At 44.0% G+C, this 19,675-nt stretch overlaps 1 protein-coding gene across 4 annotated transcripts in view; it reads right to left on the minus strand.

Annotated features, from left to right (window-relative positions):
- gnao1a (guanine nucleotide binding protein (G protein), alpha activating activity polypeptide O, a) overlaps nucleotides 1-19,675 on the minus strand; it is a 103,791-nt gene that overhangs the window by 31,844 nt on the left and 52,272 nt on the right. For all 4 annotated transcript variants that reach the window (XM_086110014.1, XM_086110017.1, XM_086110016.1 and 1 more), the window contains exon 4: nucleotides 12,833-12,993. In XM_086110014.1, the coding sequence (XP_085966140.1) occupies nucleotides 12,833-12,993 (161 nt within the window). The remainder of the gene's footprint in view (nucleotides 1-12,832; nucleotides 12,994-19,675) is intronic.

The raw sequence follows: 19,675 nt of genomic DNA on the forward strand, positions 1-19,675 counted from the left end.
AATTGCCTCCAACATTTGCAGTGAAAAGTACCTCATCAGGAGAGAAACAGACGAATAATGGTTTTACCTGAATCATCTTTAATCCTTCCATCAATTTTCTACCGCTTATCTGGGGTCAGGTCGCAGGGGCAATAGCTTTAGCAAGGAAGTCCAGACTTCCCTCTCCCCAGCCACTTTTTCCAGCTCTTCCCGGGGATCCCGAGGTGTTCCCAGAATACCGGACATGCTTCACCAGCGAGGTGTCCAGGAGGCATCCTAATCAGATGCCCGAATCTCTTCATCTGGCTCGTCTCAACATGGAGGAGAAGTGGCTCAACTCTGTGCCCCTCCCGGATGACCAAGCTTCTCACCTTATCTCTAAGGGTGACCCCTGACAGAGGAAACTCATTTCGGCTGCTTGTATACGGGATATGTTCTTTTGGTCACGATCCATAGCACGTGACTATAGGTGAGGGTAGGAACTTTTGGCTCAGCTCCTTCTTCACAACGACAGACTGATACAAAGTCTGCATAGCAGCACCACACCGAAACGCCTGTCGATCTCTCGCTCTCTCATGCCCTCACTCATGAACAAGACCCCAAGATACTTAAACTCCTCCCCTTGGGGGATCTCATCCCTGAGCCGGAGAGGGCACTCCACCCTTTTAAGACTGAGGAACATTGTTTCTGATTTGGAGGTGCTGATTTTCATCCCAACCACTTCACACTCGGATGCAAACTGCTCCAGTGAGAGTTGGAGATCAGCACAGCAACACATCATCTGCTACAAGCAGAGATGCAATACTTAGGCCAGCAAACCGGACCCCCTCAAAGCCTCGGTTGCCATTTTAATTTCATCTGATTATTAACGATGCTATGACAGTCATGTATGTATCTGAGCAACATTCTGTCATTTTGATTGCCGACACACGCTGAATTTTACCAACGCTGTACAACCTGCAGCATATTTATTTGCATGAGTGCACATTTTGTGCTCACATCCAGTATGCCATACAATACACAACATACTGATCCAGATATATGAGATACAATCTAAATGAAAGAAATAATTGCAATACTCTGTTATTACTTTCACAAAATGTCAGTCATGTGCATCCCTTCTTAGAGGCGCACATTCACAGATCTGATTAACATGATCACTGAGTTTTCGACAAGTGTTGTTCCACCATAAGCACAAAGGAATTACATAATTTGCAAGAGCAGCAGTGAGGAACCGATGGATTTTAAAGGTGATGCAAAGCACAATCCTCCACACTTTAGTTGAAAAATGTTCTGAGTAGGACTGTCATTGTAGACTATTTTTACAATCGATTATTATATAGATTATCTGATTATTAAATAATCAGATAACATTTTATTGTGCATTATTATCAAAGAATCATTGCTGTTTATTTGGTAAAAAAGAGATCTCGGTCATTCACACTGAAAACTAATGCAGGTTGTTGCAGGTGAATTAATTTACATGCCGTGCATGGCCAAGCCTTTTAATGTAACTAACGCAGTGAGAAGTTTCTCATTTATCAAACAGATATTGTGTGCTAGTGGAATAATGAAACAAAAGAAAAACCCTTCAGAAGAACCAAATTATTGATTTGCATCAATCTCTGATGAAGGGTTATGTAGATACATTTGAATTGACTTCACAAAATAAATTGCTGTATCAGCTTAAAGTGAACTGTGATTAAACCCTGCAAGAATAGCCACATCGTGCTGTGCTGTACTGCAACGTCCATTCCATTTACAAATGTCGCAAGACTTCACATTGTCATCTCAAGGGATTGAGTCAGATGGGTGAATTCATTTGGTTATTTCTGTGGAAGAGTGGTTCAGGAAGCATGAGAAATCAGTTCCACACATTGATCGAAACCTTAACCCCACTGAGAGTCTTTGGGAGATTATATGCACAAGGTTGTGACCCACCATCATCTGTTCAACAACAATGAATGCATTCACGGAGCACTGGAGGGGTGGGAGGATAAGTAGGATGGATATGGTTCTCAAAATGTTTTGGTGGCGTAAATAATGAGTCGAATACATTTCATGAGTCAAATTCAAATGTAAAAGGATGACTGTTAGTTAAAGAAGACACGTCACCTTTAAAAGATCCTGCGGTCTCCATCTCTATTTCACACCATCGACACTATATCGAGAAAGGATGCCATATGCACACATACGCATACGTGCATTGTGGTAAATAGGTCAAGATGCGACCATTTCAGAAAGGGGCAAAGGAGGCCTCAGGCAGAGCTCTTAGAATACAACGTTGTACTCTCGACAGTGTCACATCACATACATTACACATACAGGCTATGCACACCTTTGGGAATTTAAAACAGAACTTTCCAATTCCCCAGCCCCTTTAGTCATTGCAAACATTGTTGAAAGCACATGACGACAGAAGTTCACCTATCTGTTGTGCGATATGAGTCACACAGAGACTCCACAGGCCAGAACACAACAGGAAGCTGCCATCAATCTTTAATGTGACATTTAGCACACACGAATGGTGTGCATGCTTGCGCAAGTGCGGATGTTGTTTCAATTGACAACTGGCCACACGGAACTGCTACGTTGCCTATTCCTTTGAACGCCTGGTGCTGAACCACCCAAAGAACGTCACCGGACCCCTGCTGGACCCTCTCCAGTTTGCCTACTGGGCAAACAGGTCTGTGGAAGACGCAGTCAACATAGGTCTGCACTACATCCTCGAGCACCTCGACAGCACAGGGATCTACGCAAGGATTCTGTTTGTGGATTTCAGCTCTGCGTTCAACACCATCATCCCGGAACTCCTCACCCCCAAACTTCTCCACCTCGGTGTGTCCCCTACGATCTGCCAGTGGATCCTCAGCTTCCTGACGGGACGGACACAACAGGTGAGACTGGGAGCAACAACATCATCAATACGCACCACCAGCACTGGAGCCCCACAGGGATGTGTCCTCTCTCCACTGCTCTTCTCCCTCTACACAAACGATTGCACCTCAACAGATCCAGCTGTCAAACTCATAAAGTTCGCAGACGACACCACGGTCATCGGTCTCATCAAAGACGGCGACGAGTCTGCGTACCGCCAACAAGTGGAGCAGCTGGAGCTCTGGTGCAGCCGACACAACCTTGGGCTGAACACGCTCAAGACTGTAGAGATGATCGTGGACTTCAGGAAACATCCTTCTCCACAGTTGCCCCTCACACTATCCAACTGCCCTGTGTCAACCGTCGAGACCTTCAAGTTCCTGGGAATCACAGTCTCCCAGGACATGAAGTGGGAAGTCAACACCATCTCCATCCTGAAAAGGGCCCGGCAGAGGATGTACTTCCTGAGGCTGCTGAGGAAGCATGGCCTGCCACAGGAGGTGCTACGACAGTTCTACACGGCAGTCATCGAATCAATCCTATGTTCTTCCATCACGGTTTGGTTTGGGGCCGCCACAAAAAAGGACAAAATCCGACTTCAACGGACAGTTAGGATGGCGGAAAAAATCATTGGCACCGCCCTACCCACTCTTGAGGACTTGCACACTGCAAGAATCAAGACAAGGGCACGGAAAATCCTCCTGGATCCCCCGCACCCTGCCCACCACCTTTTCCAGCTACTCCCCTCAGGCAGACGCTACAGATCCATGCGCACCAAATCCAGTAGACACTTAACAGCTTCTTCCCTCTAGCCATTAACTCCTTAAACAGTCACTGACGTAGTCACTCTTCTTGTACTACAAATACTGCTACTGGTCACTCTAAAATGGTTCAATGATTTTGTTGTTTACGATGATACTAATGCAGCGTGTTATACCAGAGACAAATTCCTTGTGTGTTCTACATACTTGGCCAATAAAGATGATTCTGATTCTGATGATAAAACAAATGTGGTAAATGACCTCATATTGGCTTTTGTATGTGAGCATTATTCGTCTTGACTCTCATGTTCTGTCTGTTTTGATTGTGCTTCAGTTCCAGCTGGAGGGAAGGGCGTTTCACTCCAGCAGGCGCACCTGTTTCCGCGTTTCCCCATCAAGCCTTGCCAAGTATTTCAGGTCTATTGTCGGATTATTGATTATTATCGCTGTACTGCTTCAAGTGTTGTTTTCCAGGCCTCTCGATATTCTCCATAGTCGCTCTCATTACTCATAGATCAGGGGTGTCAAACATACGGCTGGCGGGTCGGAACTGGCCCCCATGGAGGTTCGATCAGGCCTGCAGGATAAATTAAAGGTGAAACAAATGCATAAAAGACATGGAAAGAATATTTTAATAAGGTGAAGTTCATGTAGTATCCGCTAGGGGACACACTGTTTTGATTAGAGTAGAAGACAACATTGTTTTGATCAGAGAAGAAGACAACAGCAGTCTCAGTCTATCATCGAGACTGACCTAACACAGCAGACGCTATCAAGAACATGTAAATACTTTGTTCTTTACACATTTAATAGCACTCTCCTTAGTTTGAAAGGTGTAGGCAGGGATTAAATTTTGATTTTATATGCACATGTGTAAATAGTTGAAAAATTCCTTTCTTTATAAATCTCGTTTAATCTTTAAGTGCATGACTATATTTTTCAATACCAATTACTTATTAAAGTTTTGTGCTTTTGTACAACCAGTGGGATTAGTTGCAATGCATATATATGTGAATGAAAAAAGTAAATTGCACATTTGTCCAAGGATATCTAAGGTGTTATATGTTCAGGATAAGTTCAAGATATGCTCATTAAATTTCAACATTTTACTAATGTTCTTGTGCTTCTTTAGACCAAAACAAAGGAAAGACGTATTATTTTGGTTATTTATAGCAGAGTATGGTATAATTTTAATGGTCCGGCCCACTTGATATCAACCGAGGCCGTATGTGGCCCACAATGTGAAATTAGTTTGACACCCCTGTCATAGATTCTAGTTTGTCAGTATTTTTATTTTTTCATTATTGCTCTTGACCTTTGGCTTTGCGTTATTGGCTTTGTGATGTTTTGGTTTATTTTTTTGGTGTTCTTTAGTACCTTGCCTTTTGCAATCGCTTTTGTTGATGCTTTGTTTCTCCTGGGTCCTTGCGACTAGCAATTTCTGTTTGGACATCGTCAGTGCGCTTTTGTGTAAATAAATATTTTTGTTATCGCACATTGTCTGAGCCTACATTTCTGGAATCCAAAAATATTATTCAATTTGGTCTGGAATCTCACATTGACTACATCAGACACAGCTTTTGATATCAAGTGTATTTTAGCTGCTTTTTCCATTTCTTCCAATCTTTTGCATCACTTCTTATGTGCGCTTCCCTATTCCGTGTAATTTTTTTTCTCCATTTTATGTGGCTCTCATACTTTGGTATAACTTCTAGATTCTTGTTCATTGATTTTGTCCAACGTCTGTCTTTCGAGAGCTATGTTTGGTCTGTTCATTTATTCATGTTCCTTGTACGTCAATGATCTGGCAGACAAGAGCCTGCTGGACCTTCTTGGGCCACAAGGAGGCCTCCAAGGGCATCTCAGAAAAATACCCTCAAACTTCACCAATGGAAGGATGCATATTGAGGATTGATGGCATGACATCTGGAATGGAGAGAAGCTGCTGCAGGGTGAAAGCTTACCACAGCAGGAAGTGGAACTCACCAGGCCTCTCTTAGAGACCGGCATTGGTATTTCTCAGCTACTCGAAACTGCCCATCCATCATTTTCCATAGTGCTACTCCTGTTTATAGTCACTGGGAGCTGGAGCCCATTTCTCTGACTTTAGGCAAAGGACTGATCCCTGCTCAATTACAGGGCACATGTAGAGAAAGACAGTAATTCACACTCACACCGTGACTGAGTGGGTATTGACCCATGCTGCCTGCACCAACGCCAGCCAGGTATACCACTACATCCTCACGGACTCCATTTAAAACGGGATAGTCAATTATTACATTGTTGTCAACATGTCATTTTTCCATATGAGCTAACCTGCAAATGAAGGGCTCACTGGGACATGAGGCATTATTTTGTGGTGTACCCGTTGCACAGTTAAGATCAAGGGATTGGGCTCTCTTTGCAAATTGTAACAGTAAATCATAACAACTACAAATAATCTGCCATATAATGGCCCAAGTAAGAAATATTGTAAGAACAAAACTTGTTTATTTTACTACTTAAGGTTCTTTGGCTGGATTATTTTTCCAGTAATAGTTACACAATCATAAGCTCGCCAAAGTCTAAATAAACACCACACACTTTGTTATAAGGCAGGAGAACCCTGCTCTTGAGCTCAGCCAAAGAGCACAGACAGTTCATGAACTCGGCTGATGTATTTTATGTTTTCCCCTACTCTCGACTGATACAATAACATTTCTGACACTGTGATGATTTTCACGCTTTTTCCCACAGAGATCAAAAGTGATTCCCTAATATAACCAGTCAAAACTGTCAGTCATCCAATTAAAACGGCAAGTACGCTATATGCTGCATCAGTCACATTATGGTTGGAATCTTCCGTTTACTGTGCTCTGCTCATGGCACCATAGAAGAAATCCTCCATCATTCTCAGTCCATTTTTTCTTCACGTCACTGTATGTCATTTCACAGGATGTATGGTGCACAGTTGAACAAGGATTACATGCACAAACATGGCATTTAACGTGAAAGGCTTGCCCTCCCCCGCTTCATTTGTTGTTTTTTCTCCTGCTGTCTCCATCTCCACCCACGCGCAGGCACTCAGCAGAAATCATCCCCGGTACTGGTAATGGTAATTGACTGTGTGCAGTGAAAGTTTGTGGATGATCAGATTGAGAAAATTATAAATAATGAGCAGGGTGTGTTTGAGTGCACACTGCCCTTGCTTGTCATTTGGGATACTTTGCATTTGTAATAGATTGTATTCAAAAATCAAATAATGATTATTATTTTTTCAATTAATTCAAGTATTTATTTATGTATTTATTTTGGGTACTGATCATTTAAAAAAACTTTTTTTTCTTCACGTTGCTGAGGCGCACTATGGATATCTGTGATGGATCCACACAACATTACTAGGACAAGAGAGAGCAATAAGTTTCTTCCCATGAAAGAAGCAGATGTATCATCTGTGTGCTTTGGAACTGGCTTGGATGTGTGGTAACAGAATTGGAACAGGCGACTGCACACTGCAAAGTTTGGTTAAAGCTCATTGCAACAAAAGGCGCAGCACAACAAACTTAATCCAGAGTCTAAAACAAAGGCCTCCAGCTGAGTGTGGGAAATGGCAAGCTTTATGAGGGAAGACTCTGACAACCAACAAACTCCCGCTTAAAAGCAGCTTACTGTGGAGAAGTCATTTACCCAATGCAGTGTGAATGATAAGAAAGGGCCGAGGTGGAGAGTGATCACTGACTGAAGCGGTTGCTTTGTACATTGCTACAGAAATGGTAACCAAATATAGATTGGAAAAGACCGCAGGTATGTGCTAGGTGTGCGTGTGAGAATATTAGCAGAGAATTTGAGGGCGTGTCATTTTATTCTGCAACGCCAGAATGAAGTCCAGACGAACCATGCAGCCAGACGTGCACGAGATGTCACATTTTATCGGCAACGACTGGGCTCTGCAAAGTCTTTACCGCCAAACAGCGTACTTTCCAGAGGATAACAAAGGTGACCTCATTGCTCAGGGGTTGAAGAACTCTCTGGGTTCCTGGAACCTGTTTAGTCCTCGTCTAATAGGCATGAGTGAAAGAGTGGACGACTCTAGTGCTTTGGAAACAAACTCCACAACACGATTGGTAAGTCAACAATAAGTCAAAATAGTGAGGTGAAAAAGTGTTTGCCCCCTATCTGATTTCTTTTTTATTATTATTTTTTGCATGTTTGTTGTCATGATGTGTATTTGGACTTTTAAATTATTTTGAATAAATTTAGTTTTGCTTCATGTTTTGTTGCGTTTTCTTCTCTTGTTTTCCATCTGTGCTCATCAACCTGGTCCCTTGTGTCTACCAGTCAGCTCCTTCAGCCGCTCGGGTCTTGTCGAGGTGTTCCTCGCTGTCTCGTTAGTTTGCTTGTATATAGTTCCCTGGTTGCTTTCAGTCATTGTCGATTCATTTTTTGTTGTTACTGTAAGATGTCACGTCCCCATGTCATGGTGAGTTTAGTCAGATGTAAACTTTGCATCATGACTGACCCGCAAAGCCTCTGCATGCCACTCTCCTACCTCTTCCGTTGGCATTGCCCCACAAGCTTCTGGTCTTTGGACCGCTTCCATTCGTTTGCCTGATGCGGTGCTACCGTGAAACCATTTGTTCAATGAGAATGAGGTGCCTTTAAGAGATGGACGAAAACACAATGTCTGACCTCAATGAGGTACATTAGATGTGTTGTGGGAACTTGACTTTGTCATGTTCCGTATTTGGCAGCAGGTGGCAGACGTTTCATTTCGGCCGCCTGCACACCTGCTGCCTATTTGTCGGTGATTGCACCTGCTATATCTAGGCGCTCCGGCGGTCAACTCATTGCCGGAGTATTCCATGCCGTGCCACTGCTGTTGCCCATACCTTTTTGAATACGCTACCCTAAGAATATTGATGATTGTAACATTCCTCGACGTCTCTTGTATATAATTATAGTATTTGCCTAATCTTATCCCTTGCTGTTTTTTGCAAGCGTTTTCTGTTATCTCGTTACATTTAATTCCTGGTTTTCGTTATTAACCAGCATTTTCTGTTTTCCGTTTAGACGGGGCTTTTTGTTTATAATAAATATTATTTTGTGACAAAGTTCCTTTCTGTGCCTGCTGTTTCGGTGATCCACTTATTCCCGTTTTGATGTTACGCACAAAGCGATTCCCCTGTCGTTTCGAGCGTAACGTGACAGACTTGCTTGCCCAGGTCTGTTCTTAGCTACCAGTCTGATGCTGGATTGAGCAGACCGGTTGCTGTTTTGGGCTGAAAAGAAGATTTTCCTCTGAACGCTGGGAAGTAAGATAACATAATCAAGAGAAACACTGTTTTTGTATGTATGCTTGAGTGTGTGTCTGTGCCTGTTTGATATTTGGGTTCATAAAGTTATTTGGTATAGAAGAAAATGGAACCCATGTTTGACATGTAGACCAGGATGTATTTTGATGTTAGTAATGTCCTAATTATTATGTCTGACCTCTAATTAAACGGAAAATGATGTTCATGGTTCTTGCATAGTTTGAGTTATTGGAATTTGCAAGGTTGTTGCTGCTTTTACTTTTAGCTGGAAAAAAAAAGAAGAGAGCTGTGCGAGGCACAGTCATAGCTTGGCCTGTCCTCTCATCAGTTAACAGTCCCCAACCAGACAGGGCTCACGCCACAAAATGACAGGGTGATTCCTCAAAAGAGAAGGCCATAACCCGTGTCCTAGGGTCTGATAAGAAAAGCCGACACGCTGTGCTTACTTGGCAAGACCAGTAAATCAGTAAATAAGGCAATCTACTATACGACTTGAGCTAATATAATGTCAGTGGAATGGTGAGTCACTGTCTTCTCCACTAAAACTGTTATCCTATTGTTCAAAACCAGTCTTTCAGTCAGTTTTGTGCCGTCCCCAGCCAGACTGATTGATATTGCTCAACAGAGAGTAAAGCTCCAGCTGTGCTGAGTGAAGGATTGATGTCCCTCTACGGCAGCTTTGTATTTTAACTGCAGTTGCAGTGTTTGACCACTATGGAGGCGCTATATCAACAGCGGTGCACAGGAAAGATCTGAAGCAATGGTTCATGTCCTCGTTCTCTGAGCTCTGGTACACCTCTATGTGCTGCGCAAACGCACGTCAAGTGCCACCTTACAACACACCGCAAACTTGGGATGCACGATAAATATCGGAACGTAATGACGTCAATAAATCTAATAACATTAAAAAATAGTGTTATCTGACAGCCAACGGAGACAGCTGTGCTGTCAAGAAAGGAAAAGTACAAACCTTTTGTCAGAGGAGCCAAGGGCTCAAACAATGCGATCTGATTTCACCAGTGACGTTTTGGATGCTTATAAATTAATCTTGTAGCATCTCATGGTCTCACCACCCGTGGGAGGGGTCAAAGGGGTCGGGTGCAATGCGAGCTGGGCGGCAGCCAAAGGCGGGGACCCTGGCGGTCCGATCCTCGGCTGCAGAAGCTAGCTCTTGGGACATGGAATGTCACCTCTCTGGCAGGGAAGGAGCCCGAGCTGGTGTGTGAGGCAGAGAAGTTCCGACTGGATATAGTCGGACTTGCCTCCACACACAGCCTGGGTTCTGGTACTAGTTCTCTCGAGAGGGGTTGGACTCTCTTCCACTCTGGAGTTGCTCATGGTGAGAGGCGCAGAGCAGGTGTGGGCATGCTCATTGCCCCCCGGCTCAGTGCCTGTACATTGGGGTTCACACCGGTAGACGAGAGGGTTGCTTCCCTTCGCCTTCGGGTGGGGGGACGGGTCCTGACTGTTGTTTGTGCATATGCACCAAACAGCAGCTCAGCATACCCACCCTTTTTGGAGTCCTTGGAGGGTGTGCTGGAGAGTACTCCTGCTGGGGACTCCCTTGTTCTGCTGGGGGACTTCAATGCTCACGTGGGCAATGACAGTGAGACCTGGAGGGGCGTGATTGGGAGGAACGGCCCCCCCGATCAGAACTCGAGTGGTGTTTTGTTATTGGACTTCTGTGCTCGCCACGGATTGTCCATAACGAACACCTTGTTCAAACATAAGGGTGTCCATATGTGCACTTGGCACCAGGACACCCTAGGCCGCAGTTCGATGATCGACTTTGTAGTTGTATCATCGGATTTGCGGCCGCATGTTCTGGACACTCGGGTGAAGAGAGGGGCGGAGCTGTCAACTGATCACCACCTGGTGGTGAGTAGGCTCCGATGGTGGGGGAAGATGCCGGTCCGTCCTGGCAGACCCAAACGTATTGTGAGGGTTTGTTGGGAGCGTCTGGCGGAATCCCCTGTCAGAAGGAGTTTCAACTCCCACCTCCGACAGAGCTTTTCCCATGTTCCGGGGGAGACGGGGGACATTGAGTCCGAGTGGACCATGTTCCGTGCCTCTATTGTTGAAGCGGCCAATCTGAGTTGTGGCCGTAAGGTGGTTGGTGCCTGTCGTGGCGGCAACCCTCGTACTCGCTGGTGGACACCAGCAGTAAGGGATGCCGTCAAGCTGAAGAAGGAGTCCTATCGAGCCTTTATGGCCTGTGGGACCCCAGAGGCAGCTGACGGGTATCGACTGGCCAAGCGGAACGCAGCTTTGGTGGTCGCCGAGGCAAAAACCCAAGCGTGGGAAGAGTTCGGTGAGGCCATGGAAGCCGACTTCCGGACGGCTTCGAGGAAATTCTGGTCCACCATCCTCAGGAGGGGGAAGCAGTGCACCACTAACACTGTGTACAGTGGGGATGGGGCACTGCTGACTTCGACTCGGGACGTTGTGAACCGGTGGGCAGAGTACTTCGAAGACCTCCTCAACTCCACCAACACGTCTTCCTTGGAGGAAGCAGAGTCTGAGGACCCTGAGGTGGGCTCTCCTATCTCTGTGGTTGAAGTCACCGATGTGGTTAAAAAGCTCCTCGGTGGCAAGGCCCCAGGGGTGGATGAGATCCGCCCGGAGTTCCTCAAGGCTCTGGATGTTGTGGGGCTGTCCTGGTTGACACGCCTCTGCAACATCGCGTGGTCAACGGGGAGAGTGCCTCTGGATTGGCAGACCGGGGTGGTAGTCCCTCTTTTTAAAAAGGGGGACCGGAGGGTGTGTTCCAACTACAGAGGGATCACACTCCTCAGCCTCCCTGGTAAGGTCTATTCAGGGGTGCTGGAGAGGAGGGTCCGTCAGGAAGTCGAGCCTCAGATTGAGGAGGAGCAGTGTGGTTTTCGTCCCGGCCGTGGAACAGTGGACCAGCTCTACACCCTTAGCAGGGTCCTCGAGGGTATGTGGGAATTCGCCCAAACAGTCTACATGTGTTTTGTGGAGAGGGAAGTCTGGGCTTCCCTCTCCAGCGGTAGAAGATGGATGGATGGATGGATGGATGGATGGCATCAACGACTTTTGTAGGCTACTAAACGACTTGCCACATATAGTTTAGACTTCTGAGCTGCGGTTATCTTCTAAAACAGGAGTTGTCATGCTTCTGCATACCCTGACAGAAAAAAATAAGGACACGAGCCTCACTTCTGATTTATGGCCGAGTGACGTTAGCCCTGTTAGCTTTGCTAGCTCGCGTCAAGTCATGAACTGCAGTGCTTACTTCTGCATTTACTCTCTTGACTTTTTTTTTTAATGCACTTTTTCAGCTTGCAGTACTTGGCGAATGCACTTTGTGAATCCTTAACCAACAGTTTGTGGACTCTGAGAAGAGGCCTTTATTATGCACGTTTTAATAAACAAATGCTTCAACATGATAATAGTCACATTTAAAGTATGTTTCTTGTAAAAGAAAAAGAGTCCGTTGAAATTACAGAATACATGCATGTCATGGCGCAGGGTCAGGAAGGCACCACCTCTGCCTCAATTTGAGCCAGGAACAACCCTGTATCTCCTATTGACAGAGGCGGGCCATGAATCTCCTTTTTCAAGGCTCTAACTTGGCCAAGAACAAAAACTCATTATGTGAGATGGAGAATACGGGTGAATGAAAAAATGCAGATATTTGAAAACATCAAATAGCTGCCAAGAGGAGTTTTCCCTGCGCAGATTGTGCAGGGAAAACGCTGGAATACAAATAAGCATGCAAGGGCGTGCACGTATAGTCACACACACACACACACACACACACACACACACACACACACACACACACACACACACACACACACACACACACACACACACACACACACACACACACACACACACACACACACACACACACACACACACACACACACACACACACACACACACACACAGACTTACTACTGCGCTGAGTCGTTGAGCTGGTACTCCCGAGCCCGGCTGAAACATTCCTGGATACCCGAGTCGGACCAGAGACGCATCATGGAGGAGAGCAGTTCGCTGGAGTAAGGCTCTGTGTCCTCCATACGACTAACTACATCACATACCATCTTGGCATCCGCCTAAAAGGAGACAAAAGAGGGGAAAATAATGTCATGTAAAAGTCTCTCAAAGTGCTCCAGCATTAATAAACATCAATTTCATCAAAATGTAATAAGTGGTCTAAAACAGACTTCCTTGTCCGATATCATTGACAGAGAAGTTCAACTATGATGATTAGAATGAGTGTGAATGTCGAGTAGAGAAAAGGAGCAACCATTTTCTCATTCCAAAGACATGCATCTTGAATTTCAAAGTTGTACATTGCCAACCGATGAGAATGTGAGTATGATAGGGTTGTTTATCTATTCAGTTCTGTATGTCCCCTGATAACCGATCTTGCCCAACGTCCCAACTTAGTCAGCAGGGCTGGAATCCTGCTTACCCATGACCGTAACAAACAAGTGGTGTCAAACGGTTGGGTAGATGGAGAAATGAGCCAACCTAAACAAAAATGTCACAAAAGTATGAACTACTGAAAAGTATTCATACTGAAATAGCAATGGGCCTGTTGGATTGAACACACAGCTGATATACATGTGGGGAGGTTGTGACCTTATTGGAAACACCAGTTCATTGTAATTTCTGCCATCTATTATAAGAGCATTTAGTCATTTTGCCTGTCGCTATCCTGTATGTAACTGGAATAGAGTGATGAGCAAAGATATGTTTGTAATTAATAAATATTTTTACACAAATGAAGTGAATCTGGATTGTGTCCCATGGAAAATCTAAGGATCTCTCATGGCACGTGGGAGTGCCAAGGCCCTCTGTTCTGTTTAAAGGTAAAGTGAACCCCTGCAATTACCAGGGAATACGGACCAGGCCAGCCAGCAAATATAAAAAATCTGAGTACAAATATAGCCGAGTGATGAGTGAGGTCCAAAGTTCTGTTAGCAAGTTCAACAATATGTGGTGTACTGTGTGCTATGAACTACGCTATTCATCCGCCCATAGCCTCTTTGGTCTCAATGGAATTTCATCAGTTGTCTCTCCATAATTACAGCAGGTTTACTATGGCTTTGTCAAATTGCAGTCAACCTTTGACGTGGTCACGACAAAAACGAACAAGCCATCTGACTCTTTTTTCCCCTCGTGTCCTCTCTAATTTCTAAAGTTGAAATATGCCTTTGATGTGAGACAAAGGTTACTAAAAACTGAAGGTTCATATTTAATGAGCACAGCCTTGCCTTGTCATTACTGGTGAAGAGCCTGTTACATCGCATTACTGTATTCCCACTGCTTCTTGACCTCAGATCCTTGTTTCCTTTTGTTAAAAAAAAAACACTCCCAGTGTCCAACTCACCTCCACCTGTCATAAAGTCATCCTCTATTTTCTTGCCTTCTCCATGTATCACATTGTGCTTTCATTTTTTTGTTTTGAAAGCCCCTTCATCTTTCTGCTTTTGTCCCATTACTCACAGGTCTTTATATATGGCATTTCAATCACCACTTCAGTCTGCATCAGTTAACCATGCTCTTGTTTTATGCAACTACACATCAGTCCTTTTTGATCCACTTCTGCCACATATTTGCCATGCGTCCGTTTTGGAGATCACATATCCTCACGAGAATCACAGATAAGCTTATGAGAATTGTAGCTGACTTTGGGTGAAAGGGAAGGTCGCCTGCTATTTGTTTTTATCTTTCATGCAATTTTGTTTGAAGATCTCCACTGCTGGAGGGATATAAGCAAAATGTGACTTTTTATCTTCCCAAAGTATGAGCACTGTGTGTTGAGGAACTAATTCACCAGTTTGTACTTTACACACTTAGACATTGAATAGACAATCACTGTTATCATCATCATCATCGTCATTGTTCCTCTCACATTCACTGCAGCCTCTCTACATTTGTCTTGTTCAACAAACAATCAGAAGTATTGTTAGTTCTGCAGAAGGGCGAAAGCAATTAAGCTAAACCGACATCCCAAATAACAGTGAGGAACAATTATTGTGGTAATGTGTCTTTCACCGTTGAGTCCCAGTCAGATAATCAAAATGAAAGTAAAATAAGGGACTCCTGAAGATAATGTGCTGCCAGTTTCTTCAAATTATATTGTTGTATCTTTCAAGATAATCCCCATAAAGAGCACAACCATTTATGTTGAAAGCGCTTCTACCCAAACTTGAGTCGGAGGGTCAAGTCAAGTCAAGTCAAGTCAAGTCAACAGTATTTATAGAGCACTTTCAAACAGCCATCGCTGCATACAAAGTGCTGTACATGGTACTTGTACATGGAAGGTAATCAAAACAGCGACATGGGCAGAAGCTAAAGAAACCAAACTAATGAATGTAGATGCAAAACATGAGCAAAACTCATCTGGATCGTAACATAAAATCTTAACACAAACATTGTTTGATCAGTTGAATATATTTGGTTAAACAATACACACAACTCAGTTGAAAGGCATCCAAGATGTGCCATTGCATTTTGGAATGGGTCCAGGCTGGTCCACTAATAATAAAAGTAGGAGATCTGCTTTCACTGTGGCAGTAAGGGAAAACATATTACAATACTCCTCTTTAGAAGTGAAGATTGAAAACATGTTGTGGCCTTTTGGGGTGGACTGATATGCTGTTGGCAAAGGAGCAGGAAGGAGAACATCCCATTTGTTCTTTTGGTAGTGTGTCTCAGTTCATGATGTTTCTGCATGATAAAAGCTCTCCTTTCAGTTTGGTGGCATTTTTCTTTGTATTGGCAGACAAAATGTTTTTTTGCATCTCTGAGTTCATTTTAATGCCGTGTATTGAATTTGAATTGAATTTGACTTTTATTATTACATAAATCAAAATTATTGAGCATCTTCCCTAAGAAGTCAGATGGCCTCAAGTCAAGGTATTTGCTCCACGTTGTTTCACAGATGGGCTTCTATGGTTGGGCTTCTCCTCCCACAACCCACATGAGCCTTTTCATCACTTTACTGAAGGTCAATCTTTGTCATTAGTCCACAAAACCTTTTCTGATCATGTACTTTTTGGGGGCCGAATTCCAACCTGCCCCTTTCCAATTCTTCAGCCCAGTCACTTACTTAAACATTACAAAAATCTCACGGCACAACACCAAACATAAATGTTACACAAGTACATATCTCCATTTACTGCATTTAATTGAACTAAAAGTGACATACATGCAGGAATTTAAGAAAGGCACACACACGCACAGATCTAATATACAGGTGATCATTTTCATTCCATTTCAAATAGTTCCAATTCTTTTGGAGGGGAGTGTAATTTGCACACTTCTTCCAACGATACTAACATGGTCGAATGTCAGCACAAAATGGAGCATGAGTAAGCTCAATCTCCCCGCCTTGAACCAAATCTACGTTCTCCCCTTTCAGCTGCCGAGGCACCACGACACCATGAGCATGCCCTACTTCGATATTCCTTAAAGCTTATGCAGTAGTTGCTTCCGCTCGGCAACCATCTCACTGGAATGGATTTGATTTAAACAGTTTTTTTTCAGTGTGGGTTAAAGCTGAGCTTCAGCTTCCTGCCGGTGATTGATGCTCTCAACACTCTCTTCACAGCCACACAGTGCCTGATATGGAGAGAGAGTGCGTGTGTGCATCTGGAAGTGTGAGAATGAGGTTCGGTGCAAAGTGAAACCTAGTCCGTTTTCTATTTGTACACTTTAAAGTGCTGGGCAGAGGGCCACAGACACACTTAGAAGCACTAAGCAGACAAAGGGTACCATCTTAACAGATCATATTGAACAGGGTCAGTAGTGTGAATGTGAGTGCATTGTGTGTGTATATGTGATGGTGATGATCAGAGGGAAGATGACATTTTCCAATAGTAGTATGAATTGGGAATTTCTCCAGTGCGAGACTAATAAAGGTTTTCTTATCTTATCTTTATTTCGGGGTGCTGTTGTATTGACGTGAGCGTACAACAGACGATGATAGGAATACAGTAATAGGTACTTGAAAAAAAATGCCGTTTTCCTTTATTTCATTTCCTGAGAAAACGTGCGGCCCGGTAGTCCAGTGGTTAGCACGTCGACTTCACAGTGCAGAGGTACCGGGTTCGATTCTGGCTCCGGCCTCCCTGTGTGGAGTTTGCATGTTCTCCCCGGGCCTGCGTGGGTTTTCTCCGGGTGCTCCGCTTTCCTCCCACATTCCAAAAACATGCATGGCAGGCTGTTTGAACACTCTAAATTGTCCCGAGGTGTGAGTGCGGGCGTGAGTGGTTGTTTGTCTCTGTGTGCCCTGCGATTGGCTGGCAACCAATTCGGGGTGTCCCATGCCTACTGCCCGAAGACAGCTGGGATAGGCTCCAGCACCCCCCGCGACCCTAATGAGGATGAAGCGGTTCGGAAGATGAATGAATGAATGAATGAATGAATGAGAAAACGTAATTTTGTGTGTGGGTTGGAGTTCTTCAAATTGAGATTGAAAAACGAATGCTGGTTTCAGAATCATAATCCAAATCTGATTTATTGGCCAAATATTTAAAACAGGGAAGAGGAGAAGAAAAACACCGACAGACTCCAACTAGTCAACTTAAAAAAGGTTTGAGCCCCCCCCCAAAAAAATCAACATGTCGGTTATGTTCAAAAGACGTACAACAAACCTTGAGACTTAACACGTAGTGGAGGATGGAAGTGGTTGACGGGGGAGGGAAGGGACGCGTCACAACCAGTCACATGAGCAGCTCAGACGAGCGGAGCACTCTGTCAATCAAGAAGGGGACACGTGGGGCTGGAGCAAATAGGAATCCAATGAAGGCATTGACATTAGATGGAATGTGTTTTTATCATTTGCTTGTGTACGCGTGTTGAGCACCAATGGCTGTAAGGGCCAAGCTTTATCAGTCTCGGGCTCAGGAAGGAGTCGTAAGGGGGCTGATCGGAATTCTTGCGTCTGAGCGTATTTTTCCATCCAAGGGAAAATCCAGATAACAGTTGTTTTGGGAACAGGCTGTCCACAATTTCAAAGACCTTTGAAGGTCTTTTAACTTGCTCTCCATGGCATCAATTAGCCGAATCCTTGATCAATCAATCAAATTTTTCCACGCCGGGTCAACTCTCCTTATTCTTTTCCATTTTGCAAAGCGGCTCCAACACCGCATCCACTTTGTGATGGAGTTCAGTCAACGCATGAGTCTGAGTGTTGGTCACCCGTCCCACACCATCCAGAAAGGCCGGCAGAGCTTTCCTTCCAATGAAGGTACTCCCGCTGGCTGAATTTTGTGATCGATCACAAACAGCAGGATACCTGTTATCAGAAGGCCAATAACGAAGCTGTCTTCTACATCCTCTACGGACAGTATTGTCAGGCAAACCAAACTCCACCCAGAAGGGCAAGAAGGCTTCCCACCGCCTGCTCTTTTCATTGAAAAATGTTTTATCCATAGTGCTGAGAGTCCCATTGACTAATTCCATGGTTTGTTTTTCGAAAGAAAAAATACGACCGGAGGCTACATCAAGACAGAAGACAGCACATTCGACCGAGTCACAAGTAGAGGAGTAAGGGGGTGGGGGAAGCAGCAGCAGAACAAAAAGCATCCAACTTTGCCAAACGCAAAGCAGAAAAAATAACTACCGGTATATCATTTTCCTAAATGCATATTTTTGGGGAAGCTGCAGCATGTGGTGAAAAATCACAGAAGAAAATCAGAAGAACATGTAAACGCAACATAAAAAGGCCCCAACTCAAACCATAAACCTCAGAATTTTGTGGCAGACGTGCAAACCACTCGTTTGCCATGCTGTACCAGTAATTATCTACATTGACATTATAAATCTTAAGAAAGCATCTTTACAAAAATATACAAAAGTATGTTCCTCAGTCTTGACTACCGCAGTTCTTTCATCCGAGAGCAGCCTCACAGTCTGACAAATGTAGGATTCATCCTGCTGGGGTCACAGTGGAATTTCATGTTGCACAGTTTTTGGATTCACTTGAGTCCAAGCAGACACAGAATATGATTTGTTCTGGATAAACATTTCACACATTTATGTTCCACCAATATATCATGCATATACGTGTCACACTGAAGGTCAGTGGACTGAATGCCACGAGTAACATTATTCTATAGGGCCTGTGAAAGCTTTAAAACAATGCAATTATTTTACAATATGATTATAAGGTGCTTCACAGATTGGAGTATTGACCATGAAGGGTGTCCCAAAACAATGTTTTTTTGATTTGCAATTTTAAAGAAAATTGGCCACTGAGAAAAACAACAAAACATCTGTCATTGAATTAGGAGGAATTTTCCAGGTTAATTGCAGCTGTTGGTTTTTCTATAATGTTTCTTGTACGAAAGGATGGTGAGGGCATTTGTATAACACCTTTGAACATTGGGATCACACAAATACAGAAAGAAGTTAACCACTATAAACCCTAAAACCAACAAAGGACAGTACAATGCACATGGTCATGCTGGAAAAAGGTCACTCTTGATGATTTCAAAAACAGATATTGTACACAAAACTTAATTTTTTTGTTGCTGTAAGTTATTTTATCTCGCATGTGTACGTCATGTAATGGCAATACCAAGCAGATACCTATGAGAGAACCCCCCCCCCCCCCAAAAAAAAACCCAACAAAAAAACCTCCAACAGTCTGCTCCCCCGATCTCCTCCCCCTCCCTTCTTTCTATTTTTGGGCAAGGCTTTGCTCTTTCAATCATCTCATTCATTTCTCTTGCCTCTTGTCATCTCACCTTGACTTCTGGCTGTAATCATATCGCCAGC

Source organism: Hippocampus guttulatus, chromosome 4 (assembly GCF_054856545.1).
Source record: "Hippocampus guttulatus isolate MCC_2025c chromosome 4, RoL_Hgut_1.0, whole genome shotgun sequence".
In the NCBI taxonomy this organism is placed as follows: domain Eukaryota; kingdom Metazoa; phylum Chordata; class Actinopteri; order Syngnathiformes; family Syngnathidae; genus Hippocampus; species Hippocampus guttulatus.